Source organism: Maniola hyperantus, chromosome 10 (assembly GCF_902806685.2).
Source record: "Maniola hyperantus chromosome 10, iAphHyp1.2, whole genome shotgun sequence".
In the NCBI taxonomy this organism is placed as follows: Eukaryota; Metazoa; Arthropoda; class Insecta; order Lepidoptera; family Nymphalidae; genus Maniola; species Maniola hyperantus.
The window spans coordinates 159035-182612 of NC_048545.1; the positions used below are offsets into that span (position 1 = coordinate 159035).

Here is a 23578-nt window from a genome sequence, read left to right on the forward strand (position 1 = left end):
CAGGCATTTAGAGGTTATAATGGAATAAAGAAACTTAAAAACATACAATACGTGAATCCTGAAAACATTACACTACTTTTTTTAGGAAGTCGTGTAAACGACGCGCTGGCAAGGAAAAGTGTTTAGTTGAAGGGCACCACTATTATCTAAAGTGGTACACTATCCAGCAGGTCTTTATACAAGTTTCCGACCTAACTTATGTTATGCCGAGTTTCTTGCTGGTTCTTCTCGGTAGGAACGGCATTCCGAACCAGTGGTAAATTAAAACTACCTGACTATTCATAAGTACTTGTAAAAAGTTTACATGAATAAAAAAATATTCTATTCTATTCTATTCTATGGAACAAAAAATTAAACTGCAGTTCAAATTTTGTTTCATAACGCCCTGTTAAGAATATTATTAGGTAATTAATTAAATGTCTTGTCACTTGTACATCACGAAGATCATCAGTGGTGTTCCTCGGAGTGTCGTGATGAGATGTCCACTGGCGCTGATTTTTCAACCAGTTGAGGAATTCCGATAAAAGAGAGAAGATTCTGTGTATCGTGGAGCTGTTCGCTACGAGAGGCCTGCAGCTATCGTTCGTGTCGCGAAGTGCGAACCAAAAGCGTATGATAATTACAAGTTCCATTTGGAAGTGGCCGTATTGTGAAACCTGGTCGATTGTAACTAAAAATACTCAAATTTGGAAAAAGGGCTGTTCTGTGCTAGGATTATAAAAATTAAAAAACGTACTGGTCTCGACCCCATGGCTCGCCAGTGCGCAGCCGGCTGCTCTGCATGGCACATATATAAGACGGGGAGCCATGGCGGGTGCTCAGACACCTGTGCTCGGTGGACAGTGGTGGTTGCAGCGCCAGAAGTAAGTGCTGTCACGTTACTTTACGTCACTAAACATAATACCTAGGTACTCTCATCTAGGATAACGATGTTGACTTGTAGATCATTAAAAAATAGTTCATAAAATTATTTTCACTTAACCTATTTTGTTATTGTTTTTAGATTTAAAACGTTAATTGACAGAATATACATATAATGCATGTGTTTAAATACTTGTGTACATATTATTATAATTACAATAATTTATCAGTTATGTTTGCGTTACTTAAAAAAATATGATTAATCTCATGTTTATCCAAATATATAAAAGTCCGGGCTCACTCACTGACTGACTGACTCTCCAGTGCCTTCAGTCCTTGAACCTAGAAAGCTGGAAATTTTCAATAATTATCTTCTAAATGTGCATTTAATATATCGCGTATCTAATTGAAATAAAGTTCATTTTACTTTGAAAAGTATTTTTAAAACATTCCAATGAAAAACTTTCCAATCATTTGGAAATTATTTCTTAGAAATGACCTAATTACGTATTCATATTGAGTAGTTTCTGTGCATGTCTCAACATTACTTCTAAACGGAATTCTACCGCGTATGAACCAGTTCATTACCCAGGAACACATAGTTTTATTTTTACTATAATGAATTTAATCCTTCAAAGTTACCTTTCAAAGTTAAAAAGGACGGCTAACCATCCTCCTCTCTCTTAAAAAAATCTTAGTACCTACTTATATATTTTTTGTTACATAAACAGGGAGTAGTTTTGAAAGAAATTACAATTTTTTAGGAAGAAGTGCTTTTACTTACTTTAATATAGTCAAAATCTATATTTAGGACCATCTTGTAAAATAAAATATTCAAATTTTTGAGTGTTATAGGGTAGAAGATGTACATTTATTTTACCTCCTCAACACACTCTAGCCATGTACCTATTCACAAGTGCTAGTTAATAAGCGTTAGGTAAAATGGATGTTATGTTTTGAAAACCTGCAGAGTTGAACTGTTCACTGTTCACTGTTCAGGCGCAGGTTAACTTTAAGCTGGCTTGACTTGGGTGACTTGATGATAATAATTACATCGCATTTACACTATGATCTCAAACATGTATTCTACTAGTAAGTATGCATTATAATAATATACTGACCACCGTACTCAGAGTCGCTTAATCGTTACCTAAAATTGAGTTAAACACGACAGAGCTATATCTCTCACATAAATCTGTCTCGTTTTAACTCAATCTTAAGTAACGATTAGCGACTCTAAGTACGGTGATTAGCCATTATTTGTTTAAACAACAAGTTGTAAAAAAAACTTTATACAAAACTTGTGAACTACTTGTATTTTTCAACTAGTTAACTGTAAGTTGGTTGCCGCCGGAAGTCAGTGCGTTCCGTCGGTGAACATTATTTGATTGTTAACTGTAAGTTGGTTGCCGCCGGAAGTCAGTGCGTTCCGTCGGTGAACATTATTTGATTGTTAACTGTAAGTTGGTTGCCGCCGGAAGTCAGTGCGTTCCGTCGGTGAACATTATTTGATTGTTAACTGTAAGTTGGTTGCCGCCGGAAGTCAGTGCGTTCCGTCGGTGAACATTATTTGATTGTTAACTGTAAGTTGGTTGCCGCCGGAAGTCAGTGCGTTCCGTCGGTGAACATTATTTGATTGTTAACTGTAAGTTGGTTGCCGCCGGAAGTCAGTGCGTTCCGTCGGTGAACATTATTTGATTGCCCCACTAGTAACTTACACTAGTACCTTGTAGGTACTTATAGACTTGCAGATAAAAATAACTTTGTAATTCATAGTTAAGTGCCTTTTCAATGTAGGTACATATTTATTAATATATAAGGTTTTTGGAATGGCATCAACTAAAAAACCGCGTTGCATACAATTGTTTAAAGCTGATTACTTTATTTTAATCTATTCTAACTAACCAATAATTGACTAACGGCCGATATCACACTAAGTAATATTATAAAGTCAAAAGTTTGTATGTCTGCATGTGTACATCTTGTTACTCTTTGACGCAAAAACTGCTGGACGGATTTGGCTGTTTGGAATGGAGAAAGTTTTCAGTGCAATTAAACAAATGTTAAACTCACGAAATTAACAAATTAATGACAAAAGCATACACCTGTTGGCCGTTACTGTAATCAATTACAATTAACCGACAAATCAAACTAACGCAATTAAGCCGCGTACACACGGGGCCTGAGGCACATTAACTGTTCACACTCACTTCAATCTCAAGTACAGTCATCTGAACAATGCCTCGCGCATGACAGCCACGGGAGCCACGGGAGCCACGGGAGAAATGATGCGCAAATGATGTACGGTGGTTCAGTTTCTATAACGCGTAATATTTAACTCCTCGCGCGCCATTTTAACTTTTTGTGTCAAATTTTATGTCAAACGTATGATTTTAGTCCTTATTTTAAAGGTGAATCGTACTTTTGACATGACAGTTGACCCCATAGAGTTAAAATGGCGCATGAGGAGTCATTTTTTACGGACTATACTTGATATGACTGACATCAATAGTGTTTTCTTCTTTTTTTAATGTAATGTACCTCTGTGTATTGGTAATAACTTTTATAACTTATATATTAAATTTCAATATACTTATAGTTTTAAAACATCGTGAGGAAATCTGTATGCCTGAGTTCTCCATAATGTTCTCAAAGGTGTGTGAAGTCTACCAATCCGCACATGGCCAGCGTGGTAGACTATGGCCAAAACCCTTCTCACTCTGAGAGGAGACCCATGCTCTGTAGTGAGCCAGCGATTGGTTGATCATGATGATACTTAAAGTTTATTTTTAAAATGACTGTGACAAACAGACAAGTGGACAGACGGACACACAAACCGGGCGAAATTTTTAGGGTCTCTTGCTTTGCTAGGGAACCTTTAAAGTGATCGATATGAAAGTAGAGTCGTGGTTGTTGGCAAGTAATTGACCGATTGCGCACTTATTCTGTTCCCGGTCATTTGCCACAACGTTCCCACGGCACAGTCCCCGGGACACGGGCACAGGTGGAGCCACACTCACAAAACGCGACACAACGCCACGTGTCGACACCCCACGAGAAGCGTCTCACGAGTGCCAGTGCTTATTAAGTCGAGATCATTGTAAAATACCTAATTGCTGAATTCCTTAGTGACAAAGTTGCGTGGAAGCAACCGGCTAAGGTTTCAGTTACCTAAACCTACAAGATAGTGTAGTGTATTGAAGAGTTTCAAAAGAGTTTCTTGCTGACTCTTCTCAGTAGAATCTACATTCCAAACCGGTGCGTGGTAGAGTCACAAACGTAGCATAAGAGACACTAGTTGTGATACATGAAATAAATTATTTTTAATTTGATTTGATTTGACAAAAATCCACCTTTAGGTATAGCCTGCCGCGCACGCCGCACATGCCGCACATGCCGCACATGCGTCACATATGTTTGCGGAGGCTCACTCACTGATGATATTTACGCCATTATGAGAAAAAGAGCTGCATCTGTGATGAGCAGAGTGTGCGAGAGCTCCAACACTATTCTGAGAACATTGACTGCGAAGTGGAAAACCCCTTTTATGAAGCTCTGGGTGTACTTACACGTGAACACCAAGTGGCCAAGCGGGTACATGAACTAAGACAATTTAAATTAATTAATAATCTTAATTAATTAATGCAATCTAATTTAGTTACTAACATAGTTAATAAGGTCTACAGTTACTAACACATTATGGTTAAAATATCTGAAATAAATGTTTATTATTATTATTACAGCGTGATTAATGGAACAGGAAGATTAATATATGGAATGTAGACAATATATAAACGAATGGAATTGTTTCGCGTCACGTGTTTAAAGTATGTTTCGGACTTCGGCGAAACAGCGAAATAATCATTTGGATAAGGACAACGAAGAGATTAAACTTGTGCGTGGATCTGCTCCCCATCACGTGGACAAAATACCTCCCCGCGTACTTATAACATGAAACCTATCTTTTTGTATGGTTTTTCTTTGTATTTCCAAAGGAAAACCATATATAATATTTCATTAATTAATTATTATTATTGTTATTTTCATCAGACAAAGCCCACAATACACTATATTGTAATTAAAACTGTACATGGACGATTTCTGTACCTTCATATTTGAAAATGTTAATCGGAGGAATATTACTATCGATATACACCCCAAAACATTTTTTTTTAAATATTTATCTGTCTGTTTGTGCATGCTTCACGCTGAAACTAAAGATCGGATTTCAACGCAACTTGGCATACTTATAGCTAATAGTCTGGGTTAACATAATTTTTATCCCGAAAAATATTACATTTTCTTTGAGATACAGGACCAAATTTTTTATTTAATTTACTTTATAACTCCGTCAAAGAATCCATTTCTAAATTATACAAAACGCGATTTTGTTTAAATCTTTCAGATCATATTGTTAAAGAACTATTAATCAATCTATATATTATATAAAAGGACAATAGACGTAACATTCTTAAGTCTTTGAATACTCAGCGAGGATAAAAATGTAGCTATTCTACGCTTGATCATGCCTCGTTTATTGTTCAATGTTGAACGGAACACGCGAGGCTCTGGCCGGGGCACCCGGGGCACCCGGGGCACCCGGGGCACCCGGGGCACCCGGGGCTCGCGGATGTCCGCCGCAAACCACATGCAAATCTATTGTACAGCTAAATGCACTCGACTCAGCACGATGAACGTAAAAGAAAAAGCGATTAAATAATATTTTGCATGTAGCATATTCCCAAAATAAGTGATTCTGATTCTGAAATCCATCCCGACTAATATTATCTATACCTTTCGAAAAGTTTTTCGGTAAAACAATTTCACTTAGTACGTAGAAATTGCGACCTTCCCAATAAGTGAGTAGTATTACTACTACTACTTGTGGCAGGCGGCCCCTACTTCCATACGTTTACTAATATTATAAATACAGAAGTGTGTCTACCTATCTGTCTATCTGCCAGCTTTTCACGCTCGTCTGTTTAACTAATTTTGACGAAATTCGGTACAGAGTCAGGAACACAGAGTCGCAAAAATCATCTACATATTCGGATTTTTCTAATTTCCCACGTAGAATAATTAGGATTTATATATTCGTCGAGTGAGGTCGCGGGTGGTGACTAGTCTAATTTAGTATTATCTAGTTCAAAAACTTTATTTTATAGGTTTATCTACTAAATAATAAAGGATTTTTTGTGTTTCTTAGCTTAGTATTTTTTGGGTCTGGTTTTATGAAATCCTTAGCGCATGCAATCTATGTATTTTCACAAAATCTGGAAACTAAATTGATCTGGGAAAATATTTATTAAGTATTTTTAACCTATATTGATTTATGAATTTTCCCAGTGTCCAAAAAATCTAATCTGTTTTTGATTGATTTACTTATTCTTTTTTCTGAAGATTTAATAAATCAAAACGCTTTTGTATTACATTTGTACCACACAGCGCTGATTATGATCTCCATTTTGTAGAGAACAGTTTACTACAAAACGAAACTGCACTTGTAGGATGTATGAGATCTCTCACAATACTATACTTGTCTTAAAGATCCGTCTTGTAGCATTGTGTTTAAAGATACAGCATTCAAGCGACCACTGCTATTTGGAAAGTCCAGGGTTCGATCCCCAGTACCTACGTATCTCTAACTTTTGAAATTACGAGTATGTGCGTTTTTACATGGTTTAACGGTGAAGGAAAATATCGTGAGGAAACCTGCAAGCCTGAGAGTTCTCCATAATTTTCTCAATGGTGTGTGAAGTCTGCCGATCGGCACTTGACCAGCGTGGTGGACTATGTCCAAAGCCTTCTGATTCTGAGATGGGAGCAGTACTTAGTAGTGAACCAGCGATGAATCATGATGAGGTAGAGTTTGAGGTAAACAAAAGTATTAGTACTAAGATTAGTGTTTTGTTTGTTTGTTTGTTTGTTAGGTAAGCGTTAGAAAATTTTGAAGAACAAATTACTTTTCTACGTTTTATTCAAAAAACTAAAATGTTAAATTAATGGCTAAGAAAGCTGATACAAAATCGCTTACTTAACCAGAGTATAATCTTGTAAGATTTTCATCATTTCTTGAAAGATATTAAAGTTGGTTATGTATGTGGTATAATGTGGGTATGTGGTATGGATGTCTTTTGTTCATAATCCCATTAGCTTGAGTGCAGTCAGTGTGCCGACTTGTGTAATGTGTTTACGTGTGTTGTGTGTCATGTGTGTGTAGAGAGCAGAGAGTTAGAGCGCGAAGCACATGGCGGTGACACAAGATATCAACACATTAGGACTTCTATTGTGACTTCTACATAATTATTTGTGTTTTACAAATTATATTGACAAAGAAATATTACGCCATATAACTGTTTTCAGACAAACTATTGTAACTAATTTTTCGTACCACTTGCTCAAAAAAGTGACATTCTATGCCACAAAAAGCGAACATAACAATATTTATTTTTAATCTGTTAAAAACAGGGAAAGAAAATTGTACTGAATTTCATTCATCCTCTTGGGAGAGAATGTGATTTAAATTTGGAATACTTAGGTACCGAATACTGAACTTTTTATTTCTTTTTTATTTTATTTATTCAGATACAAGATAGCCCTTTATTATTAATTATACTTTTTGGTGCCGGTGCCATTTAGCTTTAGCTGCATGGCGCGAATCGTCTAGACTTCATATTTTTATGAGACTCCACAATGGCACCTCATTGACACCGACCCCAAAAAATATTATTATGGACATATAATAACTCTTGTATACAAAATATATTCGGTAATAAATTAAATTATTTTTCAATTTTTAGTGTTTGTGTATCGAAGTCTGTTTTTATTTTTTTTGTAAAAAAAAAATATTTCACAATTTTTAGTGGCCCCATGCTATTAAAATATGCTATGCCTGGTTAAAAATCTACTGTTTACTAAGCTATTACACTGATCGCGAGCAATTTACTCTTATCCGTTGAGGAGTTCCAGTATCTATCTTCGAAGATCTTCACCAAATTTATATGGGACCAACTTTGAAGTATACCCTTTCAAACAAAAAAATAATTTTTAAAATCGGGGAACATACATAAAAAAAAATGTTTCCGACGAATTGAGAACCTCCTCCTTTTTTTGAAGTCGGTTAAAAATAAAATAAAACTTTGCTGTGGCTATCTTCAAGCCATACGACAATATAAAAAAGCAAATTATAAAGAGTTAGTAGAAGAACTGCAATAATTAAATGATTTTATCTCATTTCCTATCTATCTGTAGTCCCCAGTTGTAAACTTTTATCATTAAATAACAAGCGGAGTAGATAAAAAACTTCATTACAATATTGTAGGCCCTGTGTGGGACGTGGGAAGCTTACAATGATAGCCTAGTGGTTAGGACGGCGGTCTTCTATCCGGGCGGTCCAAGTTCGATTCCGGGCACGCACCTCTAACTTTTCGGAGGTATGTGCGTCTTAAGCAATCAAATATCACTTGCTGTAACGGTGAAGGAAAACAGCGTGAGGTAACCAACACAGCGAAATTCATGAAATTTTCTCCGTTCACAAATTAATTGTACGCCGACATAGCGTTCATTAGATTTTACACCTTATGTACCTACACACATTATGCATATAAACAATTGTATTGCATTGTATAGTATAATAAAAATTAGCAAATTAAGTTTACTTACATTTCCAGACTAATAAAATGATATTACTTATAGTCCAATTACTTCTGTTGAAAGTAGACATTAGCATTATTGTTGTTTCCATTCACCATTCACCATGAACTCGCGGCAACCAAATCAATTCTATGTAAAATGTTGACTTATTGTTTCAAGTGGTGTTTATTCAATAAACAAAGTAAATAATTCCGCCAAGAATGGTTAAAACAATTATTAACTAAGCAATATTAATTTCAAGTGGACCATTCATGCAACTTGTTCTAATCATTTTTTGTTTTGCATTGTTAAGTTTGTTAAATATTTCTCAAATATGCAATTGTTGCAAACCACCGATAAAGTATAATTAGTTCAACAAAAGTCGGCGCAAATAGAACAAAGGCATAATATTTTATAACTTAACGCAGATTTTCTTACAAAAAGATAATATTATAAATTTGGTCACTACTCAGTATTTCTACGCGGGCCCACTGCGAGTTGACAGATTTCACACATCTTTGAGAACATTATAGAGAACTCTCAGCCATGCAAGTTTCCTCACCATGTTTGTTCATGAAATCAGACATTTTCTACGAGATTTTTTTTTTTTTAATTCAGAAACAGGTTAGCCCTTGACTGCAATCTCACCTGGTGGTAAGTGACGATGCAGTCTAAGATGGTAGCGGGCTAACCTGGAACGGGTATGGCAGTTTTTAACAAGCCCATGCCCCTTTGGTTTCTACACGGCATCGTACCGGAACGCTAAAAATTAAAAAAAATTAAAAGTGGAAACTTCGCAGGAACTATTTAATTGGTACAATAAATGAGTGCTTGTCCGCAGCAACAGCAACAATGCAGAGCAAAGCCAGTGCGTCGAGCCCGAGCGCGAGCATGCGCGGCGTGCTGCTGCTCGTGCTGATCGTGTGCTTGATCGAGTGCTCCACAGGTAACTACACTTGCTGCTGTTGTGTTGTGGTTCCGTGTGTAATATGTACGAATTGACAGTTTAAACGTAGCATGTTCATATTAGCTGTAACATAAAAATGCAACTCCTCAATATAAGTAGGTTGCCTGCACATCGGATTGAAAGAGAGGTGATGCAAAATCATGTCTGTTAAGTAGTTAAGCAATACGATTAAGACAATAGTATGTAAGATTTCTTTATTGGTATTGTTAGTCCATAAGTTTGGTAGATCATAAGCCGGCTCTGAGTAAACATCTTTCACGGTTACCGCATTTTATTATTACCTACGGTCTCAACATACTTCACGTGCCCGAAGGTGACTGTCCGCTGTCCGTCCGTCATTCCGTCCATCCGTCTGTCAGCGTACTGTATCTTTGTAATAGATAGAGAGTTGAAATTATTAGAAAGTAGAATGTGGCAAAAATTTCTATTGCCGCCATACAACAAATAGTAAACATTTCAAAATGGACGTCATGAAAATAAAAAAAAAATAGTTATTTCTTGTACGATAGTACGGGACCCTCCGTGTGCCGACTCGCACTTGACTGATTGTCCTAAGTATGCTAACCTGCTCGGAGACACGTGTAATGCTTTAGACCTTCTGGAGTTAGGTTTTCACTGTATCCGGCGATAGTACAGTGTACAGTGTACAGTGCGCGCATTTCAGTGCGAGGCAAAAGTAAGCCTACCTTGTTGTTGGTTTTTGATATATATACTTACTTCGATAAAGAAGATATACCTAAGTGCACTTTTTTCTCGTTTTGTTTTCTGCACAACATAATTTAATAGGAAGCCAACGGTATACAAAGAAATAATTAATATATGAATACTTATATAAACTTAAGACTATCAATGTATACTCACTTACAGGCTAACTCAACATTCGTGATCTAAAATTTCTAAATACTTAAACTACGACTTATTTGCACAAAATCTAAAATTAATTATCATTTAGGATCATCATCTGATCCGAATTCGTAAAAATAAGGATAACTCATGTCATAAAGCTACCATACAAATATATAATTCTATGACTACTTCGGAACGTATTTTCACGGACTCGGATCGGATGAGTGCGTAACCGCCCTAAAAATATACAACAAGGCAGGACTATCTCACAATCATTCGGAGAGTTCGGAGAAATTAGTCGACATTTAGTAACTATGTCCAGAGATCAAGTTGTTCGGAATTCATCCTTTTAAGGTTAAAGACTTGGACGTACAATGCGCGACAGAAGTGACACGTTAGCAATGGGCATTATTGTTCATTTTTTAATCAGCATGCTTACAGTGATTTTAACAGGCGATTTTTCACAGAAACTGATTTTTCAATTTTCGCACTCACAATCGTTTATTACATTAATTTAACTAGGAATTATGATCAATATCAATAGTGGTGACATTTCTCAGGTGGTTTTCACGAGAAGTGAATTTTCGCATTTGTGATTGTACTGTGCGAAATTTAATTTAATCATCTAGTGATTTCCGATTTCTAACAGCCAGTGATGCTAGTGTCCTCGCTGGCGCATTCTTTAGCTCGGTCGATGACCGTGCGTGTGAAATTATAAAGCAAGATTAAAATAATGTGATCATTTTCAACCTTTGGGAGATTTTACGTCGTGATTTTTCACAGATTACTTATTAAGGGAGCAAGAATTACCATAATATTATGAAAAACCTTTCGGTTGATTTTTAAGCCTTAGCCTTGTAATGATACTTATTTCTTGAAATTGGACTGGTAGGTAATGTGGTGCTGCCGTCGAGCATCGCTGCTGTTGCGCGTTTTGTTTATCCCAGCCTTTACCAGCCTTAGGAATTCAATATTGTAGTGCTGGATTCAAGTTCCAGTGCAAGCTTTGAAGCTTTTGTACCGTGGAGAGGGACACACAAGTTTGCTATTAATTTTCAGAGGTCAATTTATTTGTCAACTGCCACTCTAGCACAATCAATACGACAATGGATCACGCGGTGTTTTTTCATTGACAAGGCGTTGGCACTGCCGCTTGCCGCTAGAGAAATGTGTCGCACTGACTATGCTCGCTCTGCTGCTATATAAGTAGGCGGCACGGGCAGAAGTCGGAGAAATCAGCAACCGCTTCAAACTACGACTGTATAGCGAACTACAATGTTGACTACTCGAGCGGCCTCATGTATAACAATAAACGCATGCTCGTAGTTCGCTATGCAGTCGTAGTGTGAAGCGGTTGCCGATGACCATAGATGTCTCCGACTTCAGTAGCCACGACTTCCGCCCGTGCCGCTCTGGTGGCGCGCCGTACCGCTTCTCGAGCTGGTCATTTAGTAAGGTCGGATTTTTCGAAACATACAATATCACTTCATTACATTAGCAAAGTGTATAATAAGTATATAAACGCCTGACGCATACTTCCTTATCCTTATTGTAAATTAGAAAAGTATAATAAAACAATTCCGTACGACTTAGTTGTTTGTTGTGTACCTAGTACCTCCTCGTACGTACACGGCGCAGCTCTGACTCTCCCCTGAGCGGTTTGCACTAAATTTAAGCAAATAGTGTGTTAATTTTGTTGTGTACACTCTCTAAACTAAATTGCCATTTTGTCAACGGTGGCACAGGTAGTGGCACGTATATACCTGACCTCGTTGTGAACGGGATGGTAAAGCACCTATTTCATTTAGCTACGACTGAATTTTGCAACATTAATAATAATTACATTGTTTTATTATCGCCAATAAACTTTCCTTAAATAACTTATAAGTGAAGAACAAAATGTTGATTTAGTACAAGTAACACATACCCATTGGTCCCAACCTCAGTTTGACGATGCATGAGGTTACACACATTATCTAACACCTTGTACCTATTTCATTTATTTTAACAAATTTCTTTAGACTTATTTCTAGCACAAGTCAGTACATCAGAATCCAGAGTTGAACATTATTGGGTGATTGTAAAATCTTGTGGAGAATTTTCTAGAAAAAAAAAGCACAAATGAACGAAGCACGAACTCTGTAGATATTAGACAATAATATTTTCAATTTACTAAGATCCAATATCCTGCAAAATATTACCAGTAAGCATTGTCATAATCTTTTTAATCATATAAAAGCAATAAGTATAATTTATAAAATGTATTGAACATAAAATATTTATTGTGGTATATGTAAGAAGGAATGTATGAGAGATATAATAATTACTTACTTACTTAGTTAACTGACTTGCCCTTGGTCAGTCAGTCGGGTGGGAATACAGAAATCCTTTCTTAGTGAGGGTGTATGTAATGGCGAGAACTTGCGTGCCAAGTCTGAGGTTCGTGGACACGGAAAATCCACACTTTCATACTAATATGATAGCTTTAAGTGATATTCGTATGATTGAAACGCAGATAACTCCGAAAAGATGGAGGTGCGTGCCCGGGATCGGACCCTCGACCGCCCGAACATAAGCCCAGCGTCTTAACCACTAGGCTATCACCACTATAGTCAATTTAGAAAGAGATAAAGAAAATCACGCAAAAAATGTTCTTATTTCGGACACACGTTAAATGAATTAAACGCCAAAAGACCTTATTACGATCAAAGACGCGTATCGAATGTGTTCTGGGTCACTTCATGACCCTGTGTCATTCCTCGGAACACTTTGATCCTCATCCCTTCACATTTTAGACTATAAACTATTGTAGTGTTTAATTTATTTAAATGCTGCCATTCGTAATAATTCTTAACATACTTATTTGTAAAGCGCAATGCTCACTCGCGGCATACAGTGGAACTTAGATACGTCCTCTTTTTGTAAAGCGCAATGCTCACTCGCGGCATACAGTGGAACTTAGATACGTCCTCTTTTTGTAAAGCGCAATGCTCACTCGCGGCATACAGTGGAACTTAGATACGTCCTCTTTTTGTAAAGCGCAATGCTCACTCGCGGCATACAGTGGAACTTAGATACGTCCTCTTTTTGGGACAATACCTTCAAATTACCCTCATAGCTTTAGCTTTACATAATAATATTATGTTTTCTCTCTTTTATTGAACCCAAAAATTGTAGTACCTACTTATGAAAGGTTTTCCAATCGCATCCTCCTAATGTAAGTCAGTTTTGCTTGTCACCCTGAATATTAACGATACGATACTTATCGTAACAAAAGTCGAATTTCTGAATTTCTCTCCATCTAGTGAAACAGAATTGTAGAGCATAAATCCAGAAATAAAAAGTGACTCTTGTATTTTCTTTAAAAAGAACAAAATATAAAATTTAGAATTTTTGTAAAAATCCAGCGTACAGACAGACAGACAGACAACAAAGTGATCCTATAAGGGTTCCGTTTTTCCGTTTGAGGTACGGAACCCTAAAAATATGAATATTATACTGACTAATGACTTTTTAAGTGTTACAACAATATAATTAATTGTAAAAATTAAAATAAAATTGAATCCTTTGAAATCTTGATTGTATTTTTTATAATTTTTAGTGTTTACCTACACTTCAAGGAAATTACTAAATAATTTTAAATACATGTCACTGGCAGTAAGCGAGACCGTGGCCGAGTGGTCAAGGCATCGGGCGCGAACCCAGAAGATGCAGGTTCGATTCCTGCCGGTTACGCAATTTTTGATATGTATTTAAAATTATTTAATAATTTGTATTTTTAAAGACCCGTCGCAAAAAGAGGCGTCTTAAAAGCTCAAAGGGTTGGAAGTAAAAAGAAAAACAAGACTAGAGGTAGCGTTACAGCCATCTTAAGTAAATCATGTTTAACATCACGAATATTCTCACTTCCAACTAAATATAACTAAGTTTTTTGCTCGAAGGTTGGATATCGGGAGAATCTCTTGAAGTTAAGTTCAGTTGGAACTTGGAGGTGTTCTTGTAATTTTATTATAACCAAAATATAAGTTATTTAGCACGCACGTTTTTACACAATTACAGTTACACAGTGTTAGTTGGAAACTATGTGTAGTTTTGCCAGTTTGACAGTTTGACAGTTTGACAGCCCAAACATTAGATAGCGGTAAACATTGGAAGTTGGCACTTGGTCAGTTTCGGTAATTTTTGTGATTTCTTTAAATGTTTCCAAGTACGTGTTTAGGTGAGAATATAATCTACTTAACTTGTATCGAAGCTTGTGCTTTATTGTGTACTATTTGTAGTAAGTACCGTTCCCTTGGGAACTTAACGAATAAGTACTTTAACTTCTAAACCAACGTATCGTATTACATCTTTGTTTTATATAAAACGTTACGAGAGATTATAATCATGAATTATTATGAAGAATTTCCTAAATAATTTTGATAGAATTTTTGCGGACATTATTTTTTCAACAATTTTATCGACACATTTCAATTTCTTTTTATTTTGTTTTTGGACCATTTTTTTTGACTTTCTTTTGCGGGTTTGATTCTTGTTTGGGTCAATTTAAGATATTTTTTTCAAATTAGTTATGTCAGGAGGCTCCGGTTGAGATGAGAGCATTTACCACCTTACGACGGATTAATGGTCCCCGTACGATGCCTCGCAGAAACCAGGCTAGTTCTTAAGGGCTCCAGAGACCGTCAGGCACGTAGTTATGTTTTGCTTGATCAAGCAAACGGCACTTTTCTCATATCCTGAACACAGGGGCGTGCAGGTCATAGAGGCATACATGCACTGCTTACCCCAGTAGTAATAGCTCAATGCATATTTTTCATTATGACCTGCCAATAAACAGGTTCCTAGCTAACTAATGCCTACCCTGGCTTCAAACCTGTGCACGCCACTACCGGGCTGAACAATGTCCAAACGTCGCGTCAAGCAAAAATATAAAATCGCATCAATCACCGACCACAGTCAAGCACGTAAATGCTTGACTCAAGCATCAAGTAAACATTGTAAACGGCCAAAATGCTTGGCTCAAGCATCAAGTAAACATTGTAAACGGCCAAAATGCTTGGCTCAAGCATCAAGTAAACATAGTAAACGGCCAAAATGCTTGGCTCAAGCATCAAGTAAACATAGTAAACGGCCAAAATGCTTGACTCAAGCAAACATACACGTGCTTGACGTCAAGCCACTTGACTGTCTCGGAAGCCCATGACTGCATCGTCACTTACCATTGGGTGGAATGGCAGTAAATATTCCTTTTCTAAACTCAAACAACCTTCGTAGGTATAAGTAGCTTCTGGATAGAGCCAGACGCATGAACTAGTCAGTGACAAGAAAATGAGAAGATGTGAACATGCTTCATGTCGTCAATAAAGTATAATGACGTCATAACGTCGTAAAGCGTGCGACTCTTGGAGAGTAATTACATTAAATACACCATGACGGTGCCATAAAGTATGGCTAATGTTTACTCTAAACCGCTAGAAGCGGTCGTGGCTTAGTGGGTAAAACATCCGCCTTCTGTTCGGGCGATCCGTGGTTCGATTTCGGACACGCACCTCTTACTTTCCGGAGTTATGTGCGTTTAAGTGATAATTTATGCAAACACATGGCGGGTGCGATCTGCCAATGTGTACTGGGCCAGCGTGACAGACTATGGCTTAAACTCTTCTCATTCTGACAGAGAACCCATGCTCAGTAGTGGGCCAGCGATGGTTTTTTTTGATTGATCATGATGAAAATAATTATTCTAAGCTAACACTGCCTTATTAATAAACTATGAAATTTTAACCTGTTTAAAAAATCTATTAAAAGTATACTCCTGAAAAAGCATATTAAATAATCGAAGATAATGTATAAATGATTAAAAAAGGTGGATTTGACATGCAACTAGGCTCCAGCAATGCGCGGGACTGCAATTATTTGACATGCAGCTAGGCTCCAGCAATGCGCGGGACTGCAATTATTTGACATGCAGCTAGGCTCCAGCAATGCGCGGGACTGCAATTATTTGACATGCAGCTAGGCTCCAGCAATGCGCGGGACTGCAATTATTTGACATGCAGCTAGGCTCCAGCAATGCGCGGGACTGCAATTATTTGACATGCAGCTAGGCTCCAGCAATGCGCGGGACTGCAATTATTTGACATGCAGCTAGGCTCCAGCAATGCGCGGGACTGCAATTATTTGACATGCAGCTAGGCTCCAGCAATGCGCGGGACTGCAATTATTTGACATGCAGCTAGGCTCCAGCAATGCGCGGGACTGCAATTATTTGACATGCAGCTAGGCTCCAGCAATGCGCGGGACTGCAATTATTTGACATGCAGCTAGGCTCCAGCAATGCGCGGGACTGCAATTATTTGACATGCAGCTAGGCTCCAGCAATGCGCGGGACTGCAATTATTTGACATGCAGCTAGGCTCCAGCAATGCGCGGGACTGCAATTATTTGACATGCAGCTAGGCTCCAGCAATGCGCGGGACTGCAATTATTTTTATACATAGCATACCACAGTTTTACCATATTATATAGTACTATCAAATCTTTGAAAAGAGCAACCGCTGAGTTTCTTACTGATCCTTCTCGATAGAAAAGACATTCCAAACCAACCAGTGGCTCATGCATTTTACGATTAAAAAGTACTCGCAAAAATGTATTTGCATAAAAAATATTTGTGTTGTAATCTATTCAATAATTAAAGTAGTAACATGGAAATGCACATGCATTCGATGCACGACAGTCAAGCGGCGGTTAGTGCTGCATGTGGTGCATGTGGTGCATGTGGTGCATGTGGTGCATGGTGCCGGTGCCGTGCGCGCTAATTGAGCTTTTATTAATTAATTAATGAACAAAGGTCGTGGAGTTCTCGGTAGCGCCCCTTCGTTAGTACTCACTTACTGCCGCTTGCCGTGAGGTAGGTCCGACGATATGCACAGATTAATTTCATTCAGATTAGAATAAAGTTGATTTTTTTTTTCAAATAAGTTTTTGGTCACGAAGCTGATTTTACATTCAAAATACAACATGGGTTCCATAAAAAAATAATTCATTTAGTTAATGAAACACAAGGAAATTATGCCAATTTATTCCTGTACTAGCTGATGCTCGCGACTTCGTCCGCATGGACTACACAAATTTCAAACCCCTACTTCACCCTCTTAGGGGTTGAATTTTCAAAAATCCTTTTTTAGCAGATGCCTACGTCACAATAGCTATCTGCATGCCAAATTTCAGCCCGATCTGTTCAGTAGTTTGAGCTGTGCGTTGATAGATCAGTCAGTCAGTCAGTCACCTTTTCCTTTTATCTATTTAGATAATATCATAGGTAGATTTCTACTTAACATCAATCATGTAATTAAAAAAACGACACAAAAACCCTCTCAAAAGTAAAACAATATAATTATGTTTTGGCCATTGAAGTCATTTAAGTAGTAAGTAATATTTTGATCGTCGCGTCGGGAGACCGCTGTTGGTCCAATTGTACTTAGTGGTCTGCCGACGCGATAACTGACTAAACTTATTAGTTTAGTTGCTTGTTGCCAGTTCCTTTATTTCATGTATTAAGTAATCTCTCTTACGAGGCATATGTCCTGCAGCTCCATTAAACCGATAGGGCTATTTATTACATGAGAACGCTTGATAACTACTCATTCGAGTACCTTTGAAGACCACCTGCCACGTAAGTTGGAGCATGATATAACTAGAAACAATACCATCAAGTTGTATGAGCATTGGGAGCAGGCAATCTTACAATACGTAGACGAGGCAATTCAATAGATGTTCAATGATAAGGGGAACGTTTAAAGCGATATAAAGCCGCAGGGTGCCGCTGTTTGTCGCTTTTACTCTCGCCCTTATTTGGTTCCTCATTTTCTACAAATTAATAGTCTTCATCTTATTCCGTAATAATACTGAAACTAGGCTCAAAGTCTTTTTAATTTTCGTTAAATAAAAATTAAAATATCGGATTTTTTATTTCTCCTTAATATATGCTCCTCAAAAAACTAGTGTTACAGGGCCGTTTTAATGTGAAAAATCACTTTAAAATTTAAAAAAAAGTACAAAAAGGGATTTTATAAAAATAGACAAATCTTTTCTGAATATTATATTTAACGTTTCACGTCCTTTCGCTTCCCACTTTATGACTGGGCACTTTACATAGAATTTAGAAAGTATACTTATCTCTAAAATGTATTTTTTTACTGTTTTATTGAAATATACTTTGTTTTAGACTTTTTCTTTCTTATATTATTTAACATATTGTTTTTTCTAAAAATCGACTAGAAATGTCTATGTAAAAATTTAACAAGTTTTTCCTAGATCTAATAACGTTATGTATGTCCACAGAGCAGAGAATTAACAATAGAGCTAGCAAGGCATCGAATCTTATCCAAAAAGTCAACGGGTGGCGAAGCCAGCGTGGAGGTAGGAGGCCTCCCACTGCACTTGCACTTGGCTCGAACTTTTTGTACTGCACGTATTTAAAGCACTGTAGATTATTATTATTATTATTAGTAGAATGTCATATTTTTTCATTATTTTAAAATCTATTCAGCAAATTTTTTTATAACTAGTAAAATATACTCACAAGATTATCATATTGTGTAAAAACCCATTTTACTTTGGTGTTTTTTTTAAGAAACTATATTTAAGTCAGTAGATGATAATGCTTAGAAAATACAAAACTAAGTAGTCTTTATTTACTATTGCACATAATTATTTAAGTATCTAAATGTTTCTAAAATTAAATAACTTCTCAACGAAGTCCCTTTGTATTTATCAGGAAAGTGTTAAAAAGAAACGTTTTATAACAATATGCACTACTGATTTCTGATTTGCCAATATTCAGCTCGTATTGGGTTAACATTTTATACAATTGACGTTTCTTGTAACGTCACAAAATATTGAATAATAATAATAATAAAGGGCTAGTATAAAAAACGGTGTCATTGCATGAAATAAACATTTGCGAAAAACCATAAAACTAAATGAAAGCTATTGCAACTTTACTGTAATTTATAATGTTATGTTCGCCAGCTCTTTAGTTTATCTACTCGTGTCAACAAGCTGTTAAACAACGTTGTTATTATGATTTTTGAGAAATACCTACTACTACAATTAACTTTCACGGTTACTATAATTTTCGCCGTAAGAAGATATTATTGAAGTAGTAATTGCAAGAAGTGCAGTAACTGACACTGATAAATACAAGGACTACTAAATACTTTGAGCCACGTGACGGCCGGCAGTATGACCACCGAGACCTTATGCATGCGCTTCACTGTACGTTATATTATCATGTTTAAGATTCGATACACTGTAGTTTGAAAAACGCACCGATTGAATACAATTTATATTCATTACTTGATGGGCATTTTTAAGATTTTGATAATTTTCCTTAAAAATCATACAGCACCTTGCTCATGCAAATTATACACCGTAACCCTCAAAAATACAAACCAAAAAGTTTTTCTTCATTGCTATAAATCATCACTTACAGGGCTTAAATCGTTGCTTGCTACGGTCGAATAAAAATATTCTGTCTGATAAAACTCATCTTTAAATTAAAATATTCATCTTTAGATTTTTCAAAACTAGAACGTGCAAACAAAAGCGATGTTTCTTCAAATTTATGAACAAGCATCACCAAAATCCACTAATTACCTTGTACAGTCCTTTTTAAAAACAATCCGAAATAATATGTTTTCCATGTAAACACGGCTAATTAAATTGCGTAGCGCCGTAGCATCTCCGTAGCATCACCGTAGCCGGTCGTGCGTGCACTCGACATTTCCGCCTCTGTGTATTCATTGCTCTGTACGCAGGTAGGAGCTGAACAAGTTAGCAAAATTATCATTAATTATCACTGAACAAAAAGCTACGAGGCATTCATTGTAGTCTGAGAGCTGGTGGATTTTTTGACAAAGTACAGAAACTATGTATTTTGCTTGCGTGTAATAAACTCAGCAGTTGCTGTTTTCTTAAAACAAAATGTTACAATATGTAAATACAAAATGATGCCCGTGACTTTGTCTGCCTAGATTTAGGTTTTTTTTTAATCACGTGGGATTTATTTTATTTTCCGGGGAAAAAAGTAGCCTATTTCCGTTCCCGGAATGTAAGCTAACTCTGTACCTTTAATCAAAAGGGAACCGATTTTCTTTTGGGCCGTGAAAAGCTTGCAGACAGACAGACAGACCCGTACCCGTTTCCATGCAACCTTGTTGTTAAGAAACTCTTCAATCCTATAAGTAATAACCACGACTTAACAAAATGTTGTTTAACACAGTGTTCAAATAATATATGCAATAACAAATCTGAGAACTGTTTCGCAATCATGTTATCTCGACCCCACAAACAATTTCTGCACTTTGCGTAGAGGCTTTGACGCTAACTAGCCAAATTATGACGATTTCTTCTAGCAAAAAATATTGTACATCATCCTTTTGAAAGGTAGTTCCGCTTCGTAGAGCATTGTCTCTGTCACTCATACCTATGTGACGTTTTGTCCGTCTCAACGACAGAGACGACGCTCTACGAAATCGCTATGGCTTTCCAAAGCTCGATGTACGATATTTTCTGGCGGCTACTTTAGGTATGTCGATTGTGTCGATTGTTACTGTAAATAAGGGGATTGCCCATTTATTTACAGTGCGCGGCAGAAAGTAATGTACATCGAGCTTCAGAAGGAGATAGCAGATTTGTAAAGCGTTGTCTCTGTCGTTGAGACTGACAAAACGTCATATCGATATGAGTGACAGAAACAGCGCTCTACAAAGCCGAAATGTCGTTCTACATTACTTTCTGCCGCGTACTGTACTTGTCAACAAGTTCCACCGGCGCTTGGCGCGGTGCACGGTGGCGTGCAGTGCGCACGTTTGCAGTGTAACGGTTTAATGTTTCCGTAGAAACAAGCCTTGTCCTGTGTTCGCGGAACTGTCAGCGCCGCAGTGGCCACATTAGCGGCCCGAAGTGCACTGCCAAGGCTGATGGCTCACTCGGAACTTTTCATTCATTTGTATAACCTACGAAAATCATCTATTTTCGAACATAAATTAAATTAACAAGATAAACTAAAACCCGACTACGATCTTAATAAACCCTGAAATATAGGTAGTAAAATTGAGTTTCTGTCGCTTGATATATTTTAATAATAAGTATACTAGGTATATTTATATTTTCTCCTCTTTCATTTGACATCCTACTCGATACAAAAGCATAAAAAAATTTTGAGAGGCCCACTTTTTTTGACGTAACATCCGTCATGTCAATTATTTTGTTTTTGTATCAAAAATTGTAGCCTTTGTCACTCGTACCATAACAACGAATCAAACGACACCTCTATTATCAAAATCGGCCCAGTAGTACAAGAACATACATAATCTGCTACAAAATGTGGATACAACTACAAACGTCATACATACATACATAAACTGCTAAAATCATAACCCTTCCTTTTGGCTTTGCCGTAGTTGGGTAAAAATTAGTATTAACTGTAAGTTCAGAAAAACAGTAAGAAAATGGCATTTTTCTAAGGGAAATAACATGTGAATTCCCTACGTACGGATCTGCCAGATCGACTCAAAAGATACGAATAGAATAAACTACTAAACATTCCCTAGTGACTTCAAAGCGTTGCAATATTCATTATTCCCACACGTTTATGCGACAAAGAATACATTGCTCAAGCACTGACAAATCGGCCTAAAGGTATAACTTAAACACGCAAAGCGATGCATTCATACAGAGCCGGGGATTTGATCAAACACATTTCTAATATAAACTTGCTACACAAAGTATTGAAATGAAACTATTTAACTAAAAAGTGTTTTTGTTTATACAGCGTGGTTGATAAATCATATACCTAGCTAACATGACAAATGTCAACCATAATATAACATAATATAATATATAGGATTCAATTCAAATAGTTAGCTCTATGGCACTACATATATGAATAATTAGTAGCAGAGACAACGAAAGATAATGCACGATAAGATTATGCACTAACTATTTGGTTTGATTAGTAGGTACTTGACGTCCTAGGTTAGTGCATAGTTAGTGCATAGTGTTCGTCTTCGTGTTGTAGTAAACAATGCCGCGATTACATTTGACTCAACGCAAGTCGCAATATAGTGGCATGGGCAATGGGCATGTTACAATTTATCTTTCAACTCATGTTCAACTCCTATTGATCATAACAGTGTGGCTAATTGTATTGTACACAAACTCTAAGCTAAACTAAACTGACACGTCTAAATCTGTTGCCTCCTTCAAAATGTTGCTTGCGGAAAAGGATAGCACTAGATTTAAATCCGTTAATTTAGTTTAGTTTAGAAATTGTGTACAAGAGAATCGGCCCCAATATCAGATTTTTTTGAGGTACTTAATAATGCGGTGTGTGAATTTTCGCACTTTATTTTTTGATTTTGATTTGATTGCAAGTGCAAATATTCGAAAATTAGCTTAACGTCAAACGTAGCAATTTAGCAAACTATCGTTTGTTACATTTTAGATAATTTAATGAGATGATTTTCACTTTGAATGCGAATGTTATCGTAGGTATCGCTACCTTCATTGTAAATACTGACATTTAAGCATTAACCTTTACGCTCCATCTAAAGAGCTTCATACAAAGACATAGTGTACAGTGCGCTTCACGGCACAATGCCAATAAGCCATAAACAGCACATGCATTAGGGGAGTGTCCCCGTAAAGCACTCCATAACCCCTTCACGGCCCTCCCGTAACTCCCTCATAGCCGTTACTAAGTTGACTCGAGACAACGACTCCCTCTCACAAAGGAAGATGTAGATACAACTAGCTTATGCTTGCGACTTCCTCCGCATGGACTACACAAATTTTAAACCCCATATTTTACCCTCTTAGGGGTTGAATTCTCTAAAATCCTTTCCTAGCGGATGTTTACGTCATAATAGCTATCTGCATGCCAAATTTAAGCCTGATCCGTCCTACCAGCAGCGCCGTGCCGCCAAGCGATTTAGCGTTCCGGTACGATGCCACGTAGGAACCAATGGGGCGTGGGTTTAATGAAAACTGCCATACCCCCTTCCAGGTTAGCCCGCTTTCATCTTAGACTGCATCATCACTTACCACCAGGTGAGGTTGCAATAAAGGGCTTGTATCAGAATAAATAAATAAATAGACGTCTACAGCTGGGCATAGGTCTCCTATAGGGATTTCCATACGCCACGGTCTTGCGCCGCCTGAATCCAGCGGCTACTTGCGACTCGTTTGATGTCGTCTGTACACTTAGTG

At 37.1% G+C, this 23578-nt stretch overlaps 1 protein-coding gene across 2 annotated transcripts in view; it reads left to right on the forward strand.

The window, feature by feature from the left end:
• Nucleotides 1-813: 813 nt before the first annotated feature.
• The window catches only part of CCHa1 (CCHamide-1), a 33875-nt gene continuing 11110 nt past the window's right edge, over nt 814-23578 (forward strand). Inside the window, exons 1-3 of one of the 2 annotated variants that reach the window (XM_034972881.2) lie at nt 814-863; nt 9335-9439; nt 18647-18724. In XM_034972881.2, the coding sequence (XP_034828772.1) occupies nt 9346-9439; nt 18647-18724 (172 nt within the window). In that variant the 5' untranslated portion in view covers nt 814-863; nt 9335-9345. The remainder of the gene's footprint in view (nt 864-9334; nt 9440-18646; nt 18725-23578) is intronic. The other variant, XM_069501271.1, reaches the window with a different exon arrangement.